Source organism: Lineus longissimus, chromosome 16, assembly GCF_910592395.1.
Source record: "Lineus longissimus chromosome 16, tnLinLong1.2, whole genome shotgun sequence".
Taxonomy (NCBI): domain Eukaryota; kingdom Metazoa; phylum Nemertea; class Pilidiophora; order Heteronemertea; family Lineidae; genus Lineus; species Lineus longissimus.
Genome location: NC_088323.1, coordinates 4,170,270 through 4,187,174, shown reverse-complemented (window position 1 = coordinate 4,187,174; position 16,905 = coordinate 4,170,270). Strand labels below are relative to the sequence as shown.

General features: G+C 41.9%; 2 protein-coding genes across 4 annotated transcripts; one reads left to right on the top strand and one right to left on the bottom strand.

The window, feature by feature from the left end:
• Nucleotides 1-568: 568 nt before the first annotated feature.
• LOC135500452 (progranulin-like) lies at nucleotides 569-8,924 on the bottom strand. Of its 2 annotated transcripts, XM_064791940.1 has the most exons (8): nucleotides 8,790-8,924; nucleotides 7,735-7,973; nucleotides 5,015-7,348; nucleotides 4,578-4,829; nucleotides 4,150-4,365; nucleotides 3,830-3,956; nucleotides 3,244-3,350; nucleotides 569-2,444 (listed from the first exon to the last, which is right to left on the bottom strand). In XM_064791940.1, exons 2-8 carry the CDS (start codon nucleotides 7,966-7,968, stop codon nucleotides 2,349-2,351), a joined length of 3,366 nt encoding a protein of 1,121 aa, XP_064648010.1. In that variant the 5' UTR covers nucleotides 7,969-7,973; nucleotides 8,790-8,924; the 3' UTR covers nucleotides 569-2,348. The 2 variants fall into 2 exon arrangements, with proteins under 2 accessions (XP_064648010.1, XP_064648011.1); XM_064791941.1 differs by lacking the exon at nucleotides 3,244-3,350.
• Nucleotides 8,925-9,180: 256 nt separating this feature from the next.
• On the top strand, nucleotides 9,181-16,667 carry LOC135500458 (E3 ubiquitin-protein ligase Zswim2-like). 2 transcript variants are annotated; one of them, XM_064791947.1, is made up of 14 exons: nucleotides 9,181-9,499; nucleotides 9,930-10,105; nucleotides 10,322-10,439; nucleotides 10,662-10,887; nucleotides 11,182-11,424; nucleotides 11,825-11,909; nucleotides 12,166-12,293; nucleotides 12,409-12,580; nucleotides 12,744-13,102; nucleotides 13,352-13,569; nucleotides 13,749-13,885; nucleotides 14,118-14,171; nucleotides 14,469-14,642; nucleotides 14,998-16,667. In XM_064791947.1, exons 2-14 carry the CDS (start codon nucleotides 9,956-9,958, stop codon nucleotides 15,223-15,225), a joined length of 2,292 nt encoding a protein of 763 aa, XP_064648017.1. In that variant the 5' UTR covers nucleotides 9,181-9,499; nucleotides 9,930-9,955; the 3' UTR covers nucleotides 15,226-16,667. The 2 variants fall into 2 exon arrangements, with proteins under 2 accessions (XP_064648017.1, XP_064648018.1); XM_064791948.1 differs by lacking the exon at nucleotides 14,118-14,171.
• The last annotated feature ends 238 nt before the right edge of the window (nucleotides 16,668-16,905 follow it).

Genomic DNA, 16,905 nt, shown 5'->3' with positions numbered 1-16,905 from the left:
AATAGAAGTCTATATACGGCAGCCGAGAAGGTTGTGACCGACCTTCTTTCTGTTTGCGGAGACCGATAGGTTGCGATGGTAACCTTCAAGTCATTCGAACGGGTCTCTCAACGTCGAATGTTTCGGCTCATTGCCATGTACCAAGGGATGCGCTCTTTAGACAATGGTGAGATTTGGCAATGAATAAGACACACTGTATCATGCTATCGGAATGAAAAGCCCTATCAAAATGAGGACGATATTCATGCCTGAAACCATGGATTACTTTGATCAGTGCGATCTCTTCATGGCCGTGGTTTGTTGATCATTTGGACAAACTGTGGTTTGTATTCTGACATAGACAGTCTTTTACGACAAAGGCCCATTGCACTCACGACCGGGACGAGCTCTAGAAGGGAGACTATGGGTAAAGAGTGTCTCATAAGCCAAGTCTGGTTAGCCACCATAGAGAGGACAAAGTCACAATCTGGCTTGACGCACATTCTAGCCTTGTGGAGATCTTTAGTCATAGAGAGGCCGGCTGGAACAAAAGGGTCTGCACGGTCGCAAATACAACACCACACACAAATTAATTGAAAGTTATTTATTTTGAAAATACATAATTACCATAGCCACAGAGGAGTGCGTCATAATACAAAGTAAGTCCGAACAGTGCCTGTGCAAGTCCACGGCAAAACAACAATCAAACAATTTGCATGAAATCCTAGTTAATGAAATATATACCCCCATCTCTCCATTATGACTCATCTTCCCTGTGCTAATTTTACAAAAACTCAAGCTTTATAAAAACGTACATGTACAGTTCTGATTAAGTATGTGGTAAATGAGATTTTCGTTCTTAAAGAAGGAGTCGAGGGTTCACTATACTGGGGCCACCACTCATGATTTTTAGAGAGCAACAGATACACAGCATCAGCAAGTTTGCACAAAATGTTGAGTGATCACTGCGCATATACTCTGATAGAACCCTATAGTATAGATTTGAACATTGTCTTGGGGCCCATATGTCTGCCATATTGGGGCCCATATGTCTACCATTATTGGGGCCCATATGTCTACCATTATTGGGGCCCATATGTCTACCATTATTGGGGCCCATATGTCTACCGTTATTGGGGCCCATATGTCCACCAAATTTGACACACATGGTTTTTTTAATGATTTTTAAAAACCTATCTGCATGTTTCACACTGAAACTGCATATGAATGGAATTGCAATTGCCCAATGATTGTTACTGAAAATATCTTGATTGGCTCAAAACCCGGGATGTATCTAGACTTGCAACTACTATAGTAGTCATGAGTGGCAGTACATCCTCCTCTCTCCACACGTCCTTTAAATCTTATCCATATATATACCAATTGGATTACAAAAGCATTTATTTCAGTTGCGATCGGCAAACTTTGGCATGGAATGTATATCAACTTCACTGCAGTGTTCGCTATAGGGCAACTGCAGATAAGTAATTAAGCTACAAGTGAAGAAGTTTCGCCATCTGGTGTTGAATAACACAATCTAAGCAGAAATATAGATAAGGAGAAACAAGTCGCATGTCGCTCAGAGCTCGACAGTGTGAGACGGACTGGTTGTTCATTTCACTGTTGTTTGCCTTTTGTGACATCCGAGGACATCAATTTCTTCTATTATGTCCTGGTGTCATTTAAGGCTCATCTTCTGCGCGATATGCGACTGATTTTGTCGTGGTGGGTTACAAATGAAAAGGTATCCTGGCACCAATTGTTTTCAATATACTCCACCTCTTGATATTTTGTATATGACGTAGGATCCTGAATCACATTGTGATGCAATGGTCACTCGGGTAAACACATCTTGACATTTTCACATGATTTACTTTGGGATTTTCGAGATTTGGACGGGACTAATTAGTATTTAGATCAGAAGTACGATTACCTACACCTTGCCACAATAATGTCATTTTTTCCAGAATGGTTTTAGCAAATTTTGTATCTAAACTCTTCACAAAAAGCCGTTAAAATATAAATACCGGTAGCACATACAATTGTATATTTTGATAGCACGTTTACAAAAAGCCCGACCTGGAGTGAAAATTGTTACAATTTTTTGCAAATATCCAGAGTTATCAAGTACAAACTGTCCAAATTATCATTCACCTGGTTGAATTTTCAGAGATCTACCCAGCAGTGCTGTCATGGTTGTGATATGAGATTATACTACTACAATCGACTTAAGAAGTGAATGTCACTGTCCTATTGGGCCACTGTGCAAAAACTACTCGTCTTCAATGGAGAATCAATCAAGTGAATTATAATTTTTTGAGGCAACCTATTTGTTCAAGAAGAAATCAAGGTATCTGTCTGGTCTGTAGTCATGGGAGGAGGATGTGTCTCTTGGTGCAATGTCCACCATGACTGCAGATGGAACCTTCTGGACAGCAGTGTCTTCCATCTCTACAGCATGTCGCCTGAAAGATAAAGATATTTGATATGTGAAATGCCATGTAAAGCCAATGTTTCAAGGCACAACTGATAGCATTTCAATAATTCAACCATGTTAATTGATTGAATGGCAGAGACATGTAAGAAATAAACCAGTCGATAGTTACCACTGAATAGTACAATGGGGCTTGGTGCTGGCACTAGTTGTGTTACATAGAAAGCACAATAATGTATCCACCTCACGAAGTCACTAGTAAATGTATTGTAGGAATATCATCCTTCTTACTCAAATGCTTTGTACTGGCTAGATTTGTTTTGGACAGTAGCAACTTCTTGTTTGTTGAAGGGATGCAGGCATAAGTGGGGTGTGGCTTTTTTTGATGGAGGGGGGGTGGTGTAGTGTGGGGTGGTTGGCAAAGCACTTACAGCTCGAACGGTGAAAGGTAAGTCTAAGACAGCTGCAATGTCTGGCATGGAACCAGAATTCTTAGAGCTCCAGAATTACAAGCTGGAGCACTGAATAAGCTCAGGGTTAAAAAAGCAGATAAGTTTGCGCAGGGTAGGCCAACTTGTTGAGGTGTATCTCAGAACTTACAGGTACAAACATATTTATAACTTCTTTCTGAATATGTTAGCCAAGTGCTGATCCACATAAGCATCTTCTGGTTAAAGTCAAAGGCACAGTACATCTGTTACAGCTTGAGCATGAGTGGTTAACATTTGCTTCATTATGCCTACATGAACAAGAAAACATGGAATTCTCTATATTTTAACAGAGGTACTAGGCCTTTCAGTACCAGACGAAACATGAAGCCCATGACTTACATTTCTGTGATTACAACATTTCCACTCATGACCGCTTTTACAGCAGGTTTGATCATCATCACAAACGGAGTACGGACTACATATTTGCTTGGACAATGCTTTCTGATCTTTTAAAAGAGGAGACATTAATGAATTGAAGCTTTCTAAAAGTCTTTCCACACTGCAGACTCTGAGCAGAGATTCAAAACAGACATCTCCCAAACTGACCAAGTTCGGAACGTTATGACAAGGCGTGCGAGGGATCTAGCCAGGATATTTCTGAATCTGAGGCCTGAGGCCCATTCTACCATACCTTCTACACAACAGAACACTTGGTGCCACCACGGCATAATCTAATCGTTCTTTACCTAAACTGATGGCAAGTTTTTGAGCAAAGACAGCATAGTAAACTTTGTTGCGGCCGCTTACAGGAGATAATTTGTAGAACAGACCTTTCAGTTTTACTTCTAACTTCTAACAACTGAAGACTTTTGGAAACACCTTTACCAGGGCTGTCAATCAAAGACAAGTTGGATCCAGTGATTTTTCAGAAATCACAATATCCCCCAAGAAATATGCTAATATTAAATTCAAATTGTTTACTTACGGTCGTGTTTATTTTTTAGGGGGAATGACTCATCAACGGCTCCATCTTTCTTGACACATTTTTTGTCACCTTTCCCACACATCATACCGGATGGACAACAGTGGAGGCCATCTTGGCAACAAACAGCCTGCAGGAAATGTAACAATGTATATGTATACACAAATGCCAAATACGGGCAGGAAACAGCCTCCACACATGGAACAGGCAGTGCATATTCTTCATCTTTATCTATTCTTCCTGTAAGATACAGGTTTGTTAAGCATAATACAATTTCTTAGGAGGATATTCGCCACACAATTTTATCATGATTGGCTACTTACGTTTGGTATTGGACAGCATCCCATTGCACCTGTCTTCATCATGCAGCAAGTATTCTCCTGGATGCAGGTGATATTGCCGCCACAATCGTGATCTTTGCGGAGCACCGCTTTGACCTTCTTCATCAACGGCATCTCCAGCATGCCCCTGTTACATTGGCCAGAGTTGCAAGAGTAACCATTGGGGCAGCAGTGGATATGATCAGAGCAACACACAGCCTGGAAAATACAATGGAACCTTCCTTACTGCATACTTCAAGACCCGTCACTCTTGGTTACTCAGATACAGAGTGCCCCCCCCCTACCCAGGTCTACAGTGATGATTCAATGTCCATAAAGGAGCAATGGCCATGAAGTATCAACCTCTTCAGCCATAGCAATGAATCAGTGAGGACTTCATTCGTTAAGAATTTGATAAATTTGATAAATACCTTCGGGAGGGGACAACAAGCCCAACGCCCCATGGCAGTTTTACAACATGTTTGCCCACTCAGGCAATATGATATACCATCTGGACACATCACATTTCCTTCAGCAGCAGGAGCTGCGGACATGGCATTTTCTGCCTTTGCTTTCTTCGACCATGGTTGCGATGACCCATCACCGGCCACACATCTTTCGAGTTTGGTGTCACATGTAGTATGGTGGGGACAGCAGTGGATATGATCATCACAGCAAACTGCCTAAAAATAAGAAGAATAAAGATTTCTTTTTATATCCGAAAACAAAATTACGAAATAATTTTTAAAGGTTCAAGATGTGGGATAAAATCTTTTTAAAGGTTCAAGGTGTAGCATAAAATCTCACAGAAAAAAAAAGACGCAAAAATTCGGTGGGACACAGTATACAAAGCCAGGCAAGTACTTACATTTATCACAGGGCAACATCCATAACCACCATCGCTCATCTTGCAGCATGTCGTACCATCGCCACAGGACCACCTCTCATCTGGACAAGTGATTCTTGGCGGCAGGGCGACTTTGGCGACAGTCTTCTTCATCCATGAGATCAGTATTGCTCCCTTGGCACAGGTCCCAGCTGATGAGTCGCAGGTATAACCATTTGGACAACAGTGGACACCATCACTACAACAGACCGCATTCGGAAGAGGACAGCACCCGTATTCTCCAGAGGAGAGCTTGCAGCATGTGCTTCCATCAGGGCATTCAGACTGCTGATCAGGGCAGACAACCTCTTTCACTTTCACCACAGCCGGCTTCTTCTGCAACCAGGCAATTTTCTCAGCTCCTTTACTGCACGCTCCAGAAGAGACATCACATGTATATCCTGAGGGGCAACAATGGGTGCCATCACTGCAGCAGACTGCCTTGGGGAGTGGGCAACAACCGTACTGTCCAGAGGAGAGCTTGCAGCATGTGTTTCCAGAGGGGCATTCAGACTGTCCATCGGGGCATACCACATTCTTTACTGTAGCCATTGTCTTTTTCAACCAGGCAATTTTCTCAGCGCCTTTACTGCACGCTCCAGAAGAGACATCACATGTATATCCTGAGGGGCAACAATGGGTGCCGTCACTGCAGCAGACTGCCTTGGGGAGTGGGCAACAACCGTACTGTCCAGAGGAGAGCTTGCAGCATGTGTTTCCAGAGGGGCATTCAGACTGTCCATCGGGGCATACCACATTCTTTACTGTAGCCATTGTCTTTTTCAACCAGGCAATTTTCTCAGCTCCTTTACTGCAAGTTCCAGAAGAGACATCACATGTATATCCTGAGGGGCAACAATGGGTGCCATCACTGCAGCAGACTGCCCTTGGGAGTGGGCAACAACCGTACTGTCCAGAGGAGAGCTTGCAGCATGTGTTTCCAGAGGGGCATTCAGACTGTCCATCGGGGCATACCACATTCTTTACTGTAGCCATTGTCTTTTTCAACCAGGCAATTTTCTCAGCTCCTTTACTGCAAGTTCCAGAAGAGACATCACATGTATATCCTGAGGGGCAACAATGGGTGCCATCACTGCAGCAGACTGCCTTGGGGAGTGGGCAACAACCGTACTGTCCAGAGGAGAGCTTGCAGCATGTGTTTCCAGAGGGGCATTCAGACTGTCCATCAGGGCATACCACATTCTTTACTGTAGCAATTGCCTTTTTTAACCAGGCAATTTTCTCAGCGCCTTTACTGCACGTTCCAGAAGAGACAACACATGTATATCCTGAGGGGCAACAATGGGTGCCATCACTGCAGCAGACTGCCTTGGGGAGTGGGCAACAACCATACTGTCCAGAGGAGAGCTTGCAGCATGTGTTTCCATCGGGGCATTCAGACTGTCCATCAGGACAGATTACCAATTTAACGGTATCTGACACTTTCTTGATCAACACAATTTTCTCAGCTCCTTTACTGCAAGTTCCAGAAGAGACATCACATGTATATCCTGAGGGGCAACAATGGGTGCCATCACTGCAGCAGACTGCCTTGGGGAATGGGCAACAACCGTACTGTCCATTATTAAGATGACAACATGTACTGCCAGTTGGGCATTCAGACTGTCCATCGGGGCATACCACATTCTTTACTGTAGCCATTGCCTTTTTTAACCAGGCAATTTTCTCGGCTCCTTTACTGCAAGTTCCAGAAGAGACATCACATGTATATCCTGAGGGGCAACAATGGGTGCCATCACTGCAGCAGACTGCCTTGGGGAGTGGGCAACAACCGTACTGTCCAGAGGAGAGCTTGCAGCATGTGTTTCCAGTGGGGCATTCAGACTGTCCATCGGGGCATACCACATTCTTTACTGTAGCCATTGCCTTTTCTAACCAGGCAATTTTCTCAGCTCCTTTACTGCACGTTCCAGAAGAGACATCACATGTATATCCTGCGGGGCAACAATGGGTGCCGTCACTGCAGCAGACTGCCCTTTGGAGTGGGCAACAACCGTACTGTCCAGAGGAGAGCTTGCAGCATGTGTTTCCAGAGGGGCATTCAGATTGTCCATCGGGGCAAATAACACTCTTTACAACGGCCTTAACCTTCTTAACCCATGGGAGCATAATGTGTCCTTTGGTGCAGGTTCCAGCAGAAACATCACAAGTATAACCAGACGGACAGCAATGGGTGCCATCACTGCAGCAGACGGCCATGGGAAGAGGACAACATCCATACTTGTCATCCCCATCCAATCTACAACAAGTATAGCCATCAGGGCATTCGGATTCATTATCAGGGCAAATCACACTCTGAAACAAAGATTTTGTTTTTTGCATCATTACAATTTCCTCTGAATCTGACTCGCTCTTTCTACTGGATGGGCCAAAATTTTCTCCAAGAATGAGAAGACTTCGTAACCTTTCTGGCATTTTCCGGCCTTCTCCTCACATTTGAAACCATGAGGACAACAATGCACTCCATCAGGACAACAGACACCCTGCAAAACAGGCCATGAATAAAAGAGTCTTTTAGGAAAAACTGCACCATCTTCATAGCATTTGTGGCATGTGAGCATCCATGCTAGAATTCATGTACTTACACCCCTCATACGACAGCATCCCCATTGATTCATGCAAGATTTCATGTCACAGAACAGCATCCCCATGGATCCATGGAGAACTTCATGTATACTTACCCCCCTCATAGGACAGCATCCCCATTCTCCTGATGCAAGTTTACAGCATGTGTTACTGTTAGGGCAGGACAATCTTCCACCAGGACAGAGAGTTTTATCCAAGGGCTGGCCAGAGTTGACAATCTCTTTGGAGTATTTGTCTGGAGAGAAGTCATGAGGTTGGAAATATAGGGGTCCTGCCTGTGCCCCAATCACAAGTAGAATCGTGGTCAGGAATAAACCCCACATTTTCATGTGACCTGCAATCAAAAATTATCATAAGGAATTTTACCATACAGTGTCTGAGTGTGTCCCAGAAAGTTTGTCGAATTAAATTGGCATTTATGCGGCAACATCCGTCTGAAGAGGGTCAATAGGTGAATTACAGCAGGACAATGACCCGCTCACAATCGACTGGGCCTGGCATCAGGGCCTCGTCACTTCATAACTTTAGGCCAAACAACAAACAAATTTGATTCACAAAAAATTCCAATTTTGATAAAATTGCTGGAGCAACTGCAGAATACTCGGGACACTCTATGCTAAATGATAGGAATGTGTACATAATGTACAGAGGGACAGAGTGTACATAATGTACAGAGCTACTACTGTCCCTGTGACAGCGGATATAGTCCCCCTGGAGTCATAGTCCGGTAGCATTGTATTTGACCAGTTAAGCAGCATGATCTATTGTACCGCTAACCCTAACCAAAACATTTAGCAATGCAGGCTATTGTTACACGGACTATCACTATCAGCCCTAGGACTACTATCCCTTGCACACCGGCTATTCTGTAGTTAGGCCACGGGCTATTGAGTTTTAAAGTTTAAATATACAGACATGCAGTTTAATTATGACATTGTCAGTATAATTAAACTATTGTCTGTATATTTAAACTTTAAAACTCAATAGCCCGTGGTTAGGCCAAATTGCTGACAACAAGTAAAATGTCAATAAATGAGTTATGTAACCATCATCCGACATTAGAAAATAAAAACTGAAAACAAAAAAAGGCCGGTGTGATTAGGACTGAGTGAGCACTCCGTTCTCTGTTTTCAAGAGACTAACAACTTACTTTAAGCTCAGTAGTCTTGAGTTTGTAGATAGCGTGTGAGTTTATGTCAAGAGCCACTGGGTCATTTGAGTGAAATGAGGTTACATTTGCGAGGAAAAGGCAACAAGCAGGAAGTAATTGTTATTTATGGCCAAATGATGGGTCACATGATGTGAGTAGTCATTATCTTTTTAAACCTGCAAAAATTATTTCAATCAGAAGCCTCATTTTTACTTTCTTATTCTATGTAATGGTACTAACATATAGTTTTTTTAAATATACAGTAAATAAAGACAAGGTAATTCCTATCCTTATATATGGGCAGATTGCGTGCAGCTAAATAATAAATACTCCCTGTTTTGATCACATGATGTTAGTTTTCGTGTAGCAAAAGGGATGAGAGGAACGAATTTTAACAACAAATAATTTTTCTCCAAATAAAACACCAGCATACAGCATATATTCCTTTTTCGATGTGATTTGACATGACACATCATGATGATTAAAATTTAGGACGAATTCGGCGTTGTTTTGATAAACGAAATGGGGAATTTCTGTGATACATTGCTTAGTGACTGATTGGATGTAAACAACATGGCTGAAAATCTCCCTGTCCCTGCTATTCATTCCATCCATCATTGTCCATTGAGACTAGGCCTATAGTATTTTGTCAGCTTTGTTGATATTCGAGAAAAATAATGAAGAGAATGTAAACAAAGCAAAAAGACAGTGTGAGTATTTACGGAATGATTCTTTTTGTACGGAATGGTTGTTTTTTTTGTAAGATTAAGAAATTGTAGGCCTACCCCTAGGCCTCTAGCCCGGTAGCCTAGGCCCTAAGTGGTAGCCTATGTTACACGATCATGTGAGTGGTAGTGTAGGCCTACCTTCTGTTTTGAGAGTTTGGCTTTAGGCTTAGGCTATCGCCCTTTATTGCCTATGCCCTCATTGCCTGGTTAGCCTGATGACCAGACCAGCGTCAGCATGTCCAGTGTCAGTGACTGCAGATAGTGTAGTGATACTGACGATCATCAAGTAGCCTACGTGATCAATCATCATGATCCTGACTGATGACATGATCATGAGCTCAGTCAAAGCACTGCATGTGATTCATCCAACATGATGTTATTGAGAGTTCATTAAAATGTGTCTTTCATGCAGCCTGCAGGTCAGCCAGGTGATCAACCATGTCTCGGAGTTGTGCTTGGCGGCGTACCGTGAGTGACAATGTCAGCTGGAGGCAAGACCAAGCCCTCAATGCCACCATCTATATTTTGAGGGAAATCGGTCCGACTGGATATGTCTTGAAAGAAGAGGGAGAGCAGAAGAAATTCAAGGTAAATTTCATTTTGAAGCTATGACTGTAGTGTTTTGATTATTTTGCAATATTGCAGAAATTTATCATGGTTGGTGTGTGGTATTTATTTTAAAGTAAAATTCTGTAGCTCACACAACAGAGTTATTTGAAAAAAAATTGAAGTTAAGTTTTCATTTTGGAATCTTTTATTTTGAATAACAATTAATCAAGCCTTTAATTCAATTGTTCATTTCAGGTTTTAATAGGAGACCCGCACAGTTGTACCTGTCCTGTGTTTACCAAGGAGAAGGACCTGTGCAAACATATCAGCTGGATCCTACTCAGGAAGTTCCGAGTCCCTCGAACAAACCCGGGTACGTCATATAGCACTTTTTATGGAAGGAGACATGCAAGTTGACCATAGCCTAATTCATTGTTATAATCATGGGTCATTCAGAACTAATTCTATTAGGCAGGTTTAAAGGATCAAGTTTTTTAATGCTATTTCAGTTCCATTGCTTCATCCGCAAAAGAAACACAACCAAAAAAAGTTGTAGTTAACCGTAGTCTCTTTATCAGTGTGTCGTTGTTTTCAGTGACATGGCAGCTAGGACTTGTTGAGCGAGAAATCAACGAACTCTTACGAGGGTTGCTGGTGCGTCAGCAACAGCGGACTCCACGGCGACAGATTAACAAAGATGTTGCCATAGCGATGGTGGAAAATCAGGAGACGCTTGATCAGCGAGAGATATCGGAGGAAGACGTCTGTCCGATCTGCCAAGATGAGTTGCTGCTAAAACATGAACCTGTCACATTCTGCAAGTAGGTATTCAGTGTTGGTAGGCATGTCGTGTTTTCTAGGAGGCAGATATAAATACGCCCTTGATTGCACGAGAACAACTATATATCTGTGTGTAGTAAGCAAATTACTAGGTGATTAAACTCTTGCTATAAGGCGAACAATCCACCAGGTTTAGTATTCTCATCCTTATCTTGATTCTTGTTTTATTCTGTTTTACTAATTATTCATTCCACTAGTTTCCTATACTGAAAGAAAAATCAAATAAAAGAGAAATGTACGAAATTTGCCTCCAGTTTGCAATTCTAAAATTTCAGGTTTGGCTGTGGTAACAGCATACACATCAAGTGTATGAAGGTTTGGGCAGAGCACCAACAGTCAACCGGCGACCCAGTCATAAAATGTCCGATATGCCGCCATGATTTTGGACCAATCGAGTTGCTCAAGCGGGAACTTCAAAATTCGTCAACGCGAGATACGAGGGCCGAGAGGCTGAATCAGCACCTTGGGTGTTCGTGCCAGCATTGCCATGTGGCGCCTATCACAGGGAAATGTTACAAGTGAGTCTTTCATCAAAGAGGTGAAGGTCATGCACTAGCAGATAAGATGATTACTCTCACTGGTTTTCCCATTTATGCACCATGAAATGTGAACTTCTTCATTGTATCGAGGGACAAACTTCCAACTAATTGAAGCTGCGAGCAGTAGCTTAACTTTTATAGTCCTGATTACAAGAGTTCAAATATAATAGACACACACTCTTATTTGAGACCAAATTAATTGGTGGCCCTAATAGCAAAAACCTATTACTTTAAAATGTATTCTTTGAAGTAATAAGGTTTTGCTAGCTGAGGTATCAAAGAGAGATTCCTTTGCACTGGTAATTTTCTGCTGATGTAAGTACAGGAAGCTTGCTTTCAACTGTGCGTAGTTCTAAGAGAATATATTCTTCCCTTTCAGATGTTCAATATGTGCTCATTACTATCTCTGTCAGACGTGCTTCAATACCCAAACTCACACACAGCATTCATTCCTATTCCGACAGGTAAGGCCAGGACATGTAAATTCCTTGTTTCTCATAAGAAATTTATGGAACGCAATATGACCAGTGGTGATCTGCATACACTTTTTTGCAGTGTGTCTACTTCTTCTGTGCTCAAAAGTTTTCAATTTAAGAGATTGATCCACACATGGTGCACTTCGTATGTGATGGCGGCATGGTCAATAAATGCCAAAATACATCAATGCACAACCTCTGTTGATAGAGCAGCCTCAATTGAAAGATTGCCATGTTATTTCAGAAATCTTCCCAGCGGTGGCGACCAGCTCAGCGTGGTACAGGGTCAGTGCTTCCTCAAGCTCTTGTGTCCAACCTAATGGGGAGAGACATCACCAACGAGGACTATGACATGCTCCTACAGTTAGATAAGTAAGTCGAAGGAAAAGCCTTGTGTTCGGAGGTGTTTTGAGGAAAGTTTAGACGATGACCAGCTCTGAAAATTTAACATGCTATTTATGTAACAACTTTATGTTTCCTTTTCCAGTCACGAAAATAGTGGAGTCCTTGACATCCCGGAGGAGGTGATAAAGGGATTCCCCCTAGAAAAGATTCGCACCGGTGCTCATCAGTTACTCCAGCCTGGCAACCAGTGTAGGATATGTTTACGGGGGTACCATGTGCCACAATTCGTTAGGAAGCTACCTTGTAAACATCGGGTATGTCTACCATATTTTGGTTACCCTGCAATAACTTTGGATCAGATGTAAAAATCTGCAGCAAATTTCTTAGCTACATGTACCATCCTTTGTCTATTTTATTCTGAAAAGAAATGTTTCCTTATCATTCATAGTGCCTTAAACCAACTGTTGTTTATTTCAGTTTCACGTTGACTGTATCGACAACTGGCTCATGCATCAGAAACCATATTGCCCGATAGATGGCATGGTGGTCTGGAATCCCTACGCTGCCGAGCTCGAAGATGAACCAGAACAGCGCCAACAACGACCACAGCGAACGAATCAAAATAAGTCAAAAGCTCCTCAAAGCGACGACAGACAAAACGGTCTCCAACTTGAAATTCCAGGCGTTGGCATTGCGAGATTAGGCCAGCCCCACAATGGATTGACTGGGACGAATATAAGATCTCCGATAATGCGGATACAGGCACGTGCGGGTCAGATACAACCTGTAGCGGGGATTGCATTGTCACTTAGTGGCGTGAGGTTTGGATCAACTGTGTAAGTTACTTTGACTTTCATTGTGGTTATATTTTGTGTCGAGACATCCAAATTCTAATATATATACAGACGTTAGAGTGATCTTGCTTGACTTATTCATCTCTGTTGTTGCTCTACTTCACAACATGGTTAAAAAGATATTTCTTGACTGGTGGCACATGAAAGTTAATTGAAGGTCACTCACTGCAAGAACCCAGTAGCCAAATCCACTGGCATCCATTACTATATGGCAGTTTTCCTCTCCTCTAGAAATGTCAGCCAGATTGCCAATACTCAGACTTCAACATCGTCACAAAGTCGCCTCCCTCCGTCAGGACGTATCCGAGGCCCCCCGTCCCAGCAAGTCCAGCGACAGGCACCATCTATTCCACTGCCCCGTAATGATAATCAGCTGTACGCTGGTAGAGAACAAAGCAACAGTGCCCCAAACTCCACTCGTGTCCGGAGGGGAAGTGGCGCAGGATTTGGTCAGTCTAGTAAAGTATAATTGTATCCTTCCTGGAAACTTTTACCCAAAATTTGACGTTGAGTGCATGTATATTTTGCGGAAATTGTAGAACCGTTATGCATATTGTATTGGGCTTTTGAACCAAAATAATAGACAGCTGCATTTTGGTCACATTTTAAAGTTTCATGTCGCTTTCAGAATCAGATGTTCCAACAAGAGGCCGTCGCATGACTCGGGCATCAGGACTATACTCTCGATCTCGTAGCATCAGTGGAAGCCGTGTTCGGTCATCTTCAAGAGACAGAAGCAATCCACAAGGACAAAGATCTCAACAGGTGAAGATGGTTTATTTTACCACTTCATTAACTTTCGATCCCTCTCTTGAATGTTGTATTTGGGTACTGCTTTCGTTCTAACATCTTTTGAAATGTCTTTATCGTCCCTGAACAAGACACTATACAGTAGTTTCTGTGTTGTCATGCACAGGTGTGTTATTCTAACTTTAGGAATTCTATTTTTGCACTTTTCTCCCCTCTAACAATCTTCTAACATTTCCTGACTTTACAGAACGGTGCTTTTCACTTGCCACCCATTAACCCTCGCATCCACAGAGCACAGCAGGTGAGACGGTAATGGGTTTGATTAGTGAATAGGATGTTTGAGTAGTTCTGTTTGATAGATGACGGTTCTGTAGGTAGCAGTGATATACTTTTGAGTAGATGATCAGTTATAGGGCAGTGATAGTACTCTGGAGGACCAGGTTCAAATCCTGTTGATAGGCACTTCATGAGGTCATAAAGACTTCACAAAGAAACTATAGTAAACAAATTTCAAATTTCAATATTCCCTTAAAGAATTGAGAGGTACTGACATAGACCATAGTAGCGCCGATCAATATCTTTCCATTTGTCTTTGCAGGGTACGTCAAGTAATGGTGCTTCTGGATTGTACCTAGGTAACGATCCGAGAGTAGCGCCCCCTGTTGCCGGTGATGTCGTGGCAACAACCAGCAGCAACCAGGCAATTCGGAGGAAATCCCTCTATAGAGCACCTGCAGAGGGAGGAGCTACACATCAAAATGGAGAGACTCAGGTCAGTTAAGCCCGCAATCGATTGACAAACACACCACCCTCCCTGACAACAAAATGACCGAGTTTTTTCTATACATACATAGAAGTACTTCTGATAGGCCTTCAGGGGAGCAAGCTTTGTTTGACCTCATCTAAGTTGTCAGTTATAGGGGTTGACAGTGGTAAGTTTCAAATTCTATCAACATACCTTGATTTGAATGGACATGAAGCATAGCCAACTCAAGTGGCACAATCAAGTTGCATGTGCTGTTAGAATTGATGGAACAGATCATTGGAAGGCAAGAGTTTTCAGCGTGTCTCCAGCTGTTCATCCTAAATTTCATTGTAAACTTGTCCTTCCGTTTCTCTATCATCAGGTGACAAACCATGCAGATCTCTACCTGGGAAATGACCCCACAACAAATGCACCACCTGCAGGTCAGGTGAACGCCATAGACCTTCATCAGAGAAAACTATACCGCCCTCCACCAGCACCGCCTAGGAACATGAGCAGGGAGCCAACAACGACAAATCCGGGCGATATCCAATTGACCGGGAATGGACTGAATATCGATTTGACTGGTTTAACTGTTGAGGATTCCTGATCACTTCTTGACAAAACATTTAAATTGGAATATAAGCTGCAGTGCTAAGTCTACAGGATTTAAGTGTCCTCACAGGAACTCATGTGCTGGTTATGGTTAAACTGACAAACTCGAAGCCAACCTAAGGTTGCTCTAGAATTGAATACAGCGAGGATTTAATCATCTTATTTTCAAACTACTACATTTAAATGTGGTTTTGTAAATACTTTCAGTGGTAGTGCTGGTCATTGTCACTGCGGATAACTTATTGAATATTGATTCCTTTGTTAAACAGAATATGCATAATGACACAAATGTTCTTTTAATCCATTTGACTCCATTTTCAAAAGTAAAATGTGACTCAGAATTCTTGTTAGAGTTAAGGTTATCTGAAAAGTTTTTTGGCGTAAGAATGTGAGAACTTGTTTGTCTTGAACCTGTTGCCGTTTAGTGTCATCCTCATCTACTGTGATATTTGTGGAAACAACTGTGATGTAAACTCCTCTGCTGATAAATCTATTGTGGTACTCTGGATATTCCTGTACAAGCCTTGACCGTGAGTTGTATTATCTACTGGTATCTCCCAAAATAAGAAATTATAAGATTGCATCGATGTTTTGAAATTGTCTTTTAGAAGACGAACATATCTCAAGCTGAGTTTTGCTACATCTAAAATCTGTCTCATTGTTCTATTTTACTCCAGATTTGTGCAGTTTTTTGTAGTTTTTGAAATGAGAGAAAATATGTAAACAACATTGTCAATTTTTTCGTAATACTCTTTCTACATTGTTAGGGTCCAAATTCAATATGAATTATTACTTTCTCAACCTTTTTTGCCCCCTCCCCCAAAATTCTTTCACCGCCTTATTATCCCCAGTGCACAAAAAATAACCATATTACAATGTACATGATGATGTAGACCAACACTGATGCGAGAGCCTAACTACACAATGTAAACACTATAAAACTATAAAAGATTATTGCATGGGTCCAGTGACAATTGCAAACTACCAAATTTCTGCACCTCTTCATTTTCATTAGACTGGAGAGGTTATTCATACAGTGCTGTTAAAGGGGGGCTATAGACAAGCTAGGGGGTCTTCAGGTCTAGTATGGGTTATGTTTGACTCAACAATGATAATATTCCTCTAATGAAAGAGAATACTATTTAATGCACTGTGAGAGACCTCTATTGGCAACTTAGTGTAACTTCTGAGCTATCTATATCTCCTGCCTATAGGCTCCTTTGAAAATCACATCAGAATTTTCATTTACTGTGATATTTTCACAGAAAACGCGTAATTCATTGACCTGTGATGTTTTTGTCACCTGTGTCCTGAGAGTGGTACAAAGTTGTACAAAATTGCTTTTAGTTTTTATCAAATTTGATCTCATGAACTTTCATAAATGTTGCATTTTTATAACAATGTGTTTTTCTATATTGCGTGATAGTAAAAAGTAATATCTTTTAAAACGCAGTCTTTATCTTTTATTCTACTTATGGCAACATAAAACTGCTAGAAAAACTAGTATTTCACATTCTGTGGCTGTTACAATACAGTAGTTTGTTAGATCCATAAGGGCATCATCCTGTGGATGTGGATGGAATACATTCTCTCTGAATATTACCCACCTGTCGGAGTCAAGACCAGCGACCTCTCCATGTAAATGCAGCCTAAGGTTATAAACAAGGCCCTTGTG